Source organism: Dermacentor silvarum, chromosome 5 (assembly GCF_013339745.2).
Source record: "Dermacentor silvarum isolate Dsil-2018 chromosome 5, BIME_Dsil_1.4, whole genome shotgun sequence".
NCBI classification, from domain to species: Eukaryota; Metazoa; Arthropoda; class Arachnida; order Ixodida; family Ixodidae; genus Dermacentor; species Dermacentor silvarum.
This window is the reverse complement of record NC_051158.1, coordinates 3,902,821-3,913,652: the sequence shown is the minus strand read 5'-3', so window position 1 is coordinate 3,913,652 and position 10,832 is coordinate 3,902,821. Positions and strand designations below refer to the sequence as shown.

General features: G+C 44.3%; 1 protein-coding gene across 1 annotated transcript; it reads left to right on the top strand.

The window, feature by feature from the left end:
- The first annotated feature begins 6,993 nt into the window (after nucleotides 1–6,993).
- On the top strand, nucleotides 6,994–10,832 carry LOC119452805 (ctenidin-3-like). The gene is made up of 2 exons (XM_037714741.2): nucleotides 6,994–7,146; nucleotides 10,325–10,832. Exons 1-2 carry the CDS (start codon nucleotides 7,041–7,043, stop codon nucleotides 10,738–10,740), a joined length of 522 nt encoding a protein of 173 aa, XP_037570669.2. The 5' UTR covers nucleotides 6,994–7,040; the 3' UTR covers nucleotides 10,741–10,832.

Genomic DNA, 10,832 nt, shown 5'->3' with positions numbered 1-10,832 from the left:
TACTGAAGGCCCGATCGTATTTTAATACACCACTTTTGCTTGCACTCTACTACGCATTTATTCGAAGCCACAATAATTACTATATAACAACGCGCTGAATTATTATTAGACGCATTTAACACCACTACAACATTCACAAAATCAAGCTATCAGAATCCTTATATTTCTTCCCCTTAATAGCAATGCTTCTGTGTTGCTTCATGAACACCCACAACTGTCAATTATGAACATCGTAAAATATAGCCTTGTGATCACTATGTTCAAGGCACCTAACGAACACTTTCGGTAAACATTTTTGCAATCATCTCTCATTAACACAAATCATACTACATTGGCTGCTCATAAGAATTCAATTTTACCAGTGATACGAAATAATTGCGGAAAACACATTGAATACTTTTCATCATTGATATTTTGGAATAACCGCCAGTTAGATATTAGGTTGGCTCCATCGCTGCTTGGTTTAAATTAGTCTTATTTTCTTTTCTTTTACAAAGCTAACTTGGCATATAAATGGTGTAAAATATTTCTTGGCCCTATTCATTGTTATGAGAGTAGCTATTATTTTATGTATTTTTGTGAGTTGCCAAATAACTGTCATATTTCCTAATATTTCGCAGCTCTTTGTTACTATTTTTATTGTCTCTACACGCACTTCTAATTGTAGTGTATGCTGTGAGATTGTATTTATTTCTTCCCTGCTTTTTATATGCACTACAGATTTTTTTATGGTCAAGAAGTCCCCATACACCTTTACTCTCTGGGATGTTCTCGTGCATATTCCATTATCAATGTACACCACTGACTAAGCTGAATGAACTGAAACGGTGGCTTGGGTTCCCAAATACAGACAAAATAAAGATTTGTTTCTTTGACTGAAATTGGCCTAAGTCACTTACCAAGGTCTCAGACCCGCGGTCATCTAGAGCCATGCCTGACCGAACAGTGAGAGCACTTCAATGCTTGCGCATATAATGAATATTGACTAAGAAGCACCGTAGGTATAGGCGCGTGAATCATTTTTTGCGTTTGCAGAAAACATACCTTGTGTAACTCCGACATCCGCGCATGTTGTTTCAACTCAGGAACAGCCAAGGATGGCCGTGTAATTTATTTTTTTTTTATTTTTTTATTTATTTTTACATACTGCAGCCCTGTTAGGGCTATGGCAGGAGTGGGGAATTATACAGTTGTAGAGCGTACACAAGATGCAAATATAAGCAGCACGAAGCAAGAACAAACAACACAAAAGATAAATCAATAAAAGTCAAGCTTGAGCAAGAAATCGTCCAGAGGAAGGGAGCGAATGGCACCAGGCAGAGAGTTCCAACAATCAATGGTTAAAGGAAAAAAGCTATATTTAAACGCATCGGTTCGTGACCGATAAGGTACAATATTAAGATGGTGATATCTCCTAGATGAGGAAGGTTCCACAAATGTTATGTATTTGCTAAGGCAAGAATTGTTCGATGAGTTAATTAGTGAATGCAATAGCTTTAGGGATTCCATGTTGCGACGGGTGCTGAGAGTTGTTAGATTTAACTCTGAAAGTTTAGAAGACGGAGAAAAGTTGCTGTCATAACGACGGTAGATAAACCGGATAGCTTTTTTCTGGACCCTTTCCAATTTCATGGTGTCTGATTTCTTATGCGGATTCCATACCACACAAGCATACTCCATAAGTGGCCGGATAACTGATTTGTAAGCGACTACTTTAGTATTTAAAGGAGCTGTGCGCAAAGTACGCCGTAATCACTAATCGACAGTGATACAATCATACTCCGAAGATCAATTGCGTCCATCGACATCATATAAGCGCTTAAGATCTTATTTCCTACTGCTGAGGGATCTCACGCCACCTCGTTCATGTTCCGTGGTATCAAAAAGATCAACACGTCACTTCAAGGAATCGCTAAAGCGCAGCGCTCAGGTATCGCAGCGACCACTTTATTCATTTAAGACACCGACAAATGTGTTTTCTTTCAAGTGCTTAAATACCAATGCGGCAACAAAATGTAAATGATTGTGACCAACAGAGGGCGTGATGATCGCACATCGCGTGCAGTCACCACTACATTTATTGCAGCGCAAAGGCTACAGGACAAAACCATTTGAGTCTCTACACCGTGAAAAAAATGCTTAGCACGCTATGCGACTGGGACACAATCACACACAAGCACGGCTATCACACAAAGGGTGTGATAGCCATCATACGCGAACATGTAAAGAAGGAGCGGCTAACATCCGGTGCGACGCGCTGTCCACACTATTGCAGCTGTTGCGAAGTAGGAGGGCGGGGGGGGGGGGGGGGGGGGGCTCCGAGCGGCTACGAAGGTTCCATGTCTGGTGACGTGCCAGGTGCTGGGAGAAGGAGAAGTCCAGAGAGATCTGAAAGGGGGTTTATATACAAATGTACATATTTTACACGAAGGGCTCCATGATTCTTTGAGCGGTCTACATGCTCACGTCTTTGCATGTCCTAGCGTTTACAGCTCCAAGCCTCTACACAACACTCAAGCCCCGCTTTTTATCAGTTCATTTCCCCCTTTTCACTCGTCGAGGGATTTCACTGTGGTTATTCTCGGCCATTCACAGTCGTCGACCGTTCGCAAAATCCCGCCCATAGTATGGCGCCGCTCTGCCGTGCTCCTCCTCCAATGTTGCTCGATCGCCCCCGCATACCAGGCAACGGGTGGCACCTTGGGAGCCAAAAGTCGAAGCTGTTCCCACGGAAATGCCTGATGTTGGCACCTTGGAAGAATGAGTGCCCTCTCAGTGACGGTCAGCTTGTCAATCAGGAGACTGGATTTCGCGGAAGCTACCGCCGAGCACGGTCGTAGTCCGGGTGGGTGCCGGTGCTTCACAGAAACACACCAAGAGCGACGTTGCCGTTTTAGCGACGCACGAGGCCGATTTATAATTGCAGCCTGGGGTCTAATTGCTCGTCCATTAGATACAGGGGACGGTGACACTCCCTGGCCTAGAGAAACGATGAAGCGCGTACAGCCCTCCACAGCGGCACGCCTGTCGGTGAGGCATCCTTTGTCCCGAAGGACCGCCAGCCATAACACGGCTCAGCCAGTGTCTGCCAGGCGGCGACTCCGCTTGATCTCTGAGGCCAATACCTTGCCAACATCTTACTAAGTAACGTAGGCTACACGCGCCCTATCTTTTTTTAGGCCTGTCATCTAAATTCACCACCGCCGCAGTGCGAACACTGCAATGTCACTAAAAAGGAGAACGTAAGTTGTAGTTTGCGTTTCGCTCATACGCGGTTGTAACCCATAGTATTTTCTGGAAGCAACTATCTGCTTCCGGGTGCCCTATCCAAGTAGTGCTGCTTGGTTTTAACAAGGCACGCTGCAGGAGGACAAAGGCCGCTCCCCAGCAATGTCCAATTACTCCTGTCTTGCGCTACCTGATTGCAACTTCCACCTGTAAATTTTCTATTTTCATCACCCTACCAAATTCTCTGCCGTCCTCGACAGCGCTACTCTTCCCATGGCATCCATTCTGTAATCTCAAGGTCCAGCGGTATTCACATTACTTGACCTTCCTAGCTCCATTTCTTTTTCTCGTAATCTTAACTAAATTATCGGCTATCCCCATTCGCTCTCTGATCTACAGACCACCCTTGCTGCCATCTAACGTTATGCCTAACGTTTCTGGCTCTGTTCCTGTTTGCATGGTCCTTAACTTGTTCATTAACTTGTTTGCTAACCTCCAACTTTCTGCCTCATATTTTTCCACCGGTAGGATGCAATGGTTTTGCACGACCGGGGTGAGCTGCCAGTCAGGATTTGGCAATGCCTGCCGTATGCACTCTAACGCATTTTTGTTCTGCAAATTTATTTCTCATGATCAGGGCCTCCTGTGAGTAACTGACTTAATAAACAAACTATTGCACAGTTTCTAGAGACTGACTGTCGATTATGAATTCTTGTTACCTTGCTAGGCTATTGTATATTACATTGATCTTCTGTACATTAAACTCTATTCCACTCTTACACTTTCCCGGTTAAGGACCAACATCATATGATTCAATTAATACCCAGTGTTGCTGAACAGGACAGTGCCATTTGCAAACTGAAGGTTGTTGAAATATTCACCGTCGATCCTCAGTCCTAAGCCTTCCATGCCAAAATAGCTTGAATACTTCTAAGCATGCACTGAATAGCACTGTAGAGCTTGCGTCTGCTAGCCTGTGCGCTTTCTTGATTAGTATTCTTACAAATTTCTAGCGGAGAAACAAGGTAGCTGTGGAGTCTTTGTAGATATTTCACAAGATATTCGCGTATTCCTTCAATACTCCTCCATTAAGCTATGCATTCATAACTACTGGTATCTCTACTGAATGAAATGCCTTTTGATAATCTATAAAGCCATATAGAGAGGTTGATTATACTCCGAAGATTTCTCGATTACCTGAATGATGACATGAACGTGATCCGTTGTAGAACATCCCGTCCTGAAGCCACCCTAGCTGTTCTCTTGGTTGATTGAAGTCAATTGTTGCTCTGATTCTATAGGAAATTTTCTTGGTGAATATTTTATACAATACTGAAAGCTAGCTAATGAAACCATAATCCTTCAATTATTTAACATCTTCCTTCTTATGAATTCGTATAATGTTAGCCTTCTTTCGGATCTATGGTACACCTGAAGCCGTGAGGCATTGCGTATTAACCCTTTTCGCGGCGATTCCGTGGGCGCTGCCATGTTTGATCACGAGTTGGCGCGCCCATTGCTTGCCTGAACTGCTTCCGTTGCCTCCGTGTTTACAATGGATGTGTATGACGCCTGTGCAGCTTAGCAAGCCTCTGCTTCGGGAGATATCGTGGAAGGTGACTGGGTGGAGGACGCGAAGCTTTGGCCACTGCTTAAGAGAACATGCAAAAGTGCTTTCCGGGCTGATTAAGCTATGTACAAACGGCGCTAGCAGTGTATATGGGGCTTGTTCTAAAAGCGTGGCTAAATATATGTATTCCAATTTATCCAAACTTTCCGCTCATGTAATGAATCAGGAATAGTGTGTGTTGCTCTTCGTTCTTTATTTGGCGATTACTGTGAAGCAGCTGCTTGTCACGTTACTGACTCAGTAAAGTTCCTCTGTGTGGTCACTATATGTGATTAGTTTCTGCCTAATCGCTCACAGTCGCTCACAGGTATGCTGAGTTCCGATACATTTGTTCTTGCTGTGCACAAGGCTTGGAACTTAGCTGTTCTGTACATTGTAACACCTAGTAGCTGTATTATCGCTAGTAACTCGCTGCTCTTGTGAACGTCACGTAACATTCAGCTTTCGACCATTTGAGCCCCATCGGCTTAGTCTATAGTGCACATATATTCAAGCTGTGCGCCCATTCACTTATCCTTGACACGTTGCCGATAAATTGGTGCAAGTTTCCGTGGCAGTCGGGGTAGATGTCTGTAGATACTGTGCGCGAAACGTACTATGACAGGAAGCGGCGCTACTCCCTTTGTCATTGCTTAACGAGCGTTACTCACTCTTGCCGACGATCCGGGGCTGAAGCCCCTTCTGCATAGTTAGTGATACAACGCTGACGGATGAGCAAATGTCGGTATCCTCTAGGAAAGCCATGCCAGTAACACGTACGGACAATTTCAGCAGTGGTCCGCGAACTTGGCCACACAGATTGATTCCATTCCTTAATATTCCAGTCATTAATTTTGCAGCCAATTGCCAATTACTGCACACGTCTTCAATACACATGATACAATCCAGTATGATTGAAGCACAGTGTGTAAGCGAAAACTCAGTTGCATTCACGACAGCTGATCGCACAGAAGCAGGGTAGAAGAGATAATGATTTCGTAGGCGTGCGCTGTCGCTGAGACCACGTGCGGCGCGCCGCCGCAAGCGCCATCTCATTTCTTTAGCATAAACGGCTCCGCGAAAACGGTCAATAAAGGGCCGCAAGCTTTTCAAACATGATCTATCCTCCATCTTTGATTGAATCGACTGTTAATACATCTTCGCCAGCCGCTTTTGCCCGGGACATGCCTTACAAGGCCCTTCTAACTTCATTGCTATTTACATAATGAATCTCTGTATCCTTTTGACCACTATTTCGAATGAAGGTAGCATGGCTGTTCCGTATACTTTATAGGTGAGCCTAGAATTATTCTGGTTTAAGACAACGTTCCGTATTGTCCGGGGGGCAGTGTCTATAAATAAAGAAAAAAAAAGCTTTTACTATGAAAAACATTATGCGCTTATCTTTCAGTGCATACATCTTGCCCTGTGCCATTCCAAGTTTTCATGTAACTGATTTGATGCTGCAGTCATTTTCTTTTCTGCCTCTAAATCTTTTCGAAGTCATAATTTCCAATAGCGCTTGCTTTATCTCGTTTATCAGCTTTGATTGTTCAGCGAATTCCATCTGATCGCTATCTCTCGGTTTCTCGATATGGGTCCTCAAAGCAGCCGTGTGGAGGTGAAAATAAGATATATTTATTTATTAATAATATTGATGGTACTTGACCAATAAAGCCGAAATTATGTCCATTAATACTGGGATTAAACTTAATGCTGAAATTTAAGTAAGAAGAGCAAATGCGTTGACACAGTTTCATTGAAGCTAGACTGCTGACGTGGCTGCTTTAGATTGACGTGAGACAAGTGCAAGTAAAGAAAGGAAGCTTGTGCGACAATCTTATCTTTCTACATCAATCACTCCCTATGGAAAAGCCTGTTCGACGAGCCCTGTCACGGCTGTCAGTGGCAAGCAAGCAATGTCGCTCGCCTACCCACACAATATGAACAGGCTTTAAGACAACGTTCCGTCTTGCCTGGGGGGCAGTGTCTATAAATAAAGAAAAGAAAAAGCTTTTACTACGCAAAACAATAGAAGTTTGTGGCATGATTTCATAGAACTTGCATAAGAGCTATTTTTTTCAAGCATGTGGCCTAGCCTAACCTTCCCGAAGGCAGGCGGTCAGCAATGCGAATTTTGTATATAAGAAGCACATATGTCTTCTGCATCTTCACAAGACTTCTACAGTCCAAGACCGTGACCATGGCCCGCCTCTTTGTTGCCTGCGTACTCGCCGTGTCCGTGGCCTCCGTGGCCTCCTTCCAGCAGAGTGTGCAGTGGGGAGGAATGGGAGGAGGCTTTGGCCCAAGTAAGTTTAATGTGCAAGTCATATTTAGCCAAAATACGTTATCTGGGACTTGAAGCATTTGATGCGTCTGATTCTGTACCTACTGTTCCTTAACAGCAAGTTTTACTTCGGAGGTTTTTAAACCAAAGATACCATCGCACAATTAAATTTGTTGAGGCTTGGCAATTGAGAGGGCGTAAGTCTCTGTGTAGCGCCGGACATTTATTGACAAAATATTTGCGAAAATCAGAAATTCCCGAAAAATGGAGAGTGATACACAGGTTTTGTTATTTGGAAATTAAAGCAGTTTGCAAAATATTCTTAATTCAAGGTAATGGGATTTAAAAAGTGAAAGAAATTTATGTACTTTGCCAGCAACTCTGTCAAAATAGTTATACGAGATGATAAGTGCTAAATATATTTGCCCACTTCTTAATATGACCTTCTTTACAGTTGAAATAGCTGGTTGACTGCAAAATTGATCAGCATGGTAGTTATCTGGAAAGTTGTGAATGCCTTTGTCGTCAGTACTGAGAAAATAATAAATAATGCCCTGAAATATACCAGTATTGTTTGCATGGCACCTTGCTATAGCGTACTCATTGAAAAAAGCATTTTACATACGGACACGTCTATATTGTAAAATGACACGTCAGAATAGTTTGCTTTTGACGCACATACAGTACATGCAGTTCAGAAAAAAGCAATCGCTGCTGAACCTGGCAAATAACCGAGTTTCAAACTTGGCATTTAAATTTCTCGTTTATCGCGTAACTATTTTTTAGCGGCTTACGCATTTGCACTTAATCAATATTCCGCTTCCAGCTGTCAGGCTGAATTACCATTCTCACCAAAATATGAAGTGTGTTATAAATTTATTTAAATGTTTACAGGTAGGCAGTGATTCTTCTATTCCTGTGTTACCTGTGTTACCTGTGTTTTTTTGGTGTATTTGAATACCTGTATTAAACTTCATATCGAAGAACAATATCTGTAGGGAGCCCACCTTTTCGTTATATTTTTCAGCACTTTTTGCCATGTCCAACTTTACGGTTCTTACATTTTAGATTTTCTTCCTAAGACCTCCGTATCACAGAAAATTGTTCGGCAGTTCCGAGTAAAAATATCAGAGAACATGAATCAATCCTGAATTTTTGCGCGCTCAAACCACATTTTAATTACGAGGAACGCCGTAGTGCGGGACTCCGGGTTAATTTGGATCACCAGGGGATGTTTAGCATGCCCCCAGTGCACGGAACACTCGCGTTTTTGCATTTCTCCCCAATCGAAATGCGGCAGCCACAGCCGGTATTTGATCCCCTGACATCGTGCTTAGCTGCGCAACACTAGAGCCGCTAAGCCACCGCAGCAGGCATATGGGGACATATTTCTGCCCAGCAAGGTCTTATAACAATATCTCCCCCCCCCCCCCCCCCCCCCACCTCCACCTGCAAGAAGAAAAAAAAAGTTCCCAGATTTTATGATGAACTCGTAGCCCCGGAGAAAAATTAGTTACACATCAGGAAGAGAACCCTCAACAGTTCGAATCCTAATTACCGCTACTCATTAACAAGAGCTCTCATAGAGCTCTACTGCTATCCGTTCTTACTGTACCGAAAATATAACGAAGTGTATGAACTCGGCTTCTGCAACACGCCTTTAAGTTGCTCGATTTCGCATGCAAAGCTTTCGCTGTGAATTGTACGTTCCTTCTAAAATACCTTAGTCTAAGCAGTGCACGTTCTCCTTCGAACAAGTTATACATATCGGTGGACTCAGAAAGGACAATATGTAAAAACATTGCTGGTAGAGTTCTTCTCATTTTCCACATAACCATAACTTACTGTATAGCTGAGAATACTGCTTTCCTAAACCGACATGCTCCAGTTCAACCTATACGCATAGTACCTATTTTCCACAGCAGCCTGACTTGATTGCTGGTACCCTTGTGTGCCGCATATGCACCGCCACGCATGAACATCTCTGCGTTTTCTGCTTCTTTACCCTGAGCAGCGTTAGCTCTAGTCAGCCAAGACGGTAGCGAATGGCAGGTCAGCGTGAGAGCTGACCTTAAGCACAATCGTTTTAGAACACCTGTGCGTGTAACCGGCTCCCCGCCTTACAAAAAAAAAAAATATCCTTACCTTTAACTGCTTTATGGGGTAACAAAGTGTTATGCATTATGTATAGGTGGATGTTGCGGTTTCTTCTTTTTTATTTAGCCTGCAACGCGCCTAGCTAAACGACACAAACAGATGGGGAGTTCACCGGAATGTTCCGTAGTTGCAGTATGGAAGCTATCAGCGGAAGTTTGAGTAAAGAGATAGGAGGGAAAGTCAGAAAGTCTTAAATTTCACATGGTTAAACATTCCATACTTTTCAAATTTTATGACTGCTTATTTCTTTTCGTGTCCTTCGTATTACTTTGAAGAAACAGCTATATGCTCAGAAACTAGGGGCGCGATCTTGTACGCGTTCCAAAATGGAACGGAGGTGGTCCGTTCCATCGAGCGGCACACGATTGGTCAATTTGAACCGTGACGATCAAATTGACCAATGGTGTGCGGCTCGATGGAACGGACCGCCTCCGTTCCATTTTGGAACGCGTACAAGATCGCACCCTAGAGCGCAGGAATGCCGAGACACAAAGAAGATAACTAGAACAAGCGCTCACACACAACTCAGTCGCGAGTGGGCGCTTGTTTATGTCTTTTTAGCGTGAGGTCTTTCTATGCTCTAGCTTCCCAATAAATAAATACGAACTAACTCAGCTATACCCCCCACTACAGTTGCATGCAGATTAAATAGGAACGCGCAGGAGTGCACTTAGTAAATGAGGTCTTCCTATGAGCTAAATGCGGGATTGTGAAATAGATGTAGCTGCACACGCTGGCAAAGGCAGTTAATAGATTCCAAAGCCTTGATTTGTCTTAGTATCCGCAAATCGTGTTTTGTCTGAGCATTAGTAGAGGTTAGGAAAACTTGGTACGTTTGTTTATTACTGCAGACGTTACCTTACCGTCGTCTTATACAGCAAAGATGTAACCGTTTATTATACTACAAGTGCATAAGAACACTCACTTGGAGGTCACGTTTCTCAAGAGACACTGCTCATAGCGACGTGGGAGCTAATATCGCATGCAAACGCAAGTATACATGCTGGTTTAAAAGGCTTGACGAGCTTCCTATGCACATACAGGCAGTGGTGGCTTCGGCAGTGGTGGTGGCTTCGGCAGTGGCGGCTTTGGCAGTGGCGGCTTTGGCAGTGGCGGCCTCGGCAGTGGTGGCTACGGTTCCGGCTCCGGCAGTGGTGGCTACGGTTCCGGCTCTGGCAGTGGCAGCTTCGGCAGTGGCGGCTACGGTTCCGGCTTTGGCAGTGGCGGCTCTGGCAGTAGCGGCTTCGGCAGTGTCGGCGGCGGCCTCGGCTCACAGGGCTACGGAAGCAGTGGATTATACGGATCATCATCAGGACCCTCTTTCAGTGGACTTGGAGGGGGTTCCGGCGGCATGGGTGGCGGCATGGGTGGCGGTATGGGTGGCGGTATGGGAGGCGGTATGGGTGGCGGCTATGGAGGTTTGGGCGGCCAGAACCAGCAACAGCGATCTGTCTGGTGAACACCGTGAAGAAAAAGAAGAAGAGAAACACGGCCGAGACGCCTACTGCGGCATAATAAAGCAACTTTGGCCTCAGGCCGAGAGAAGTGCAA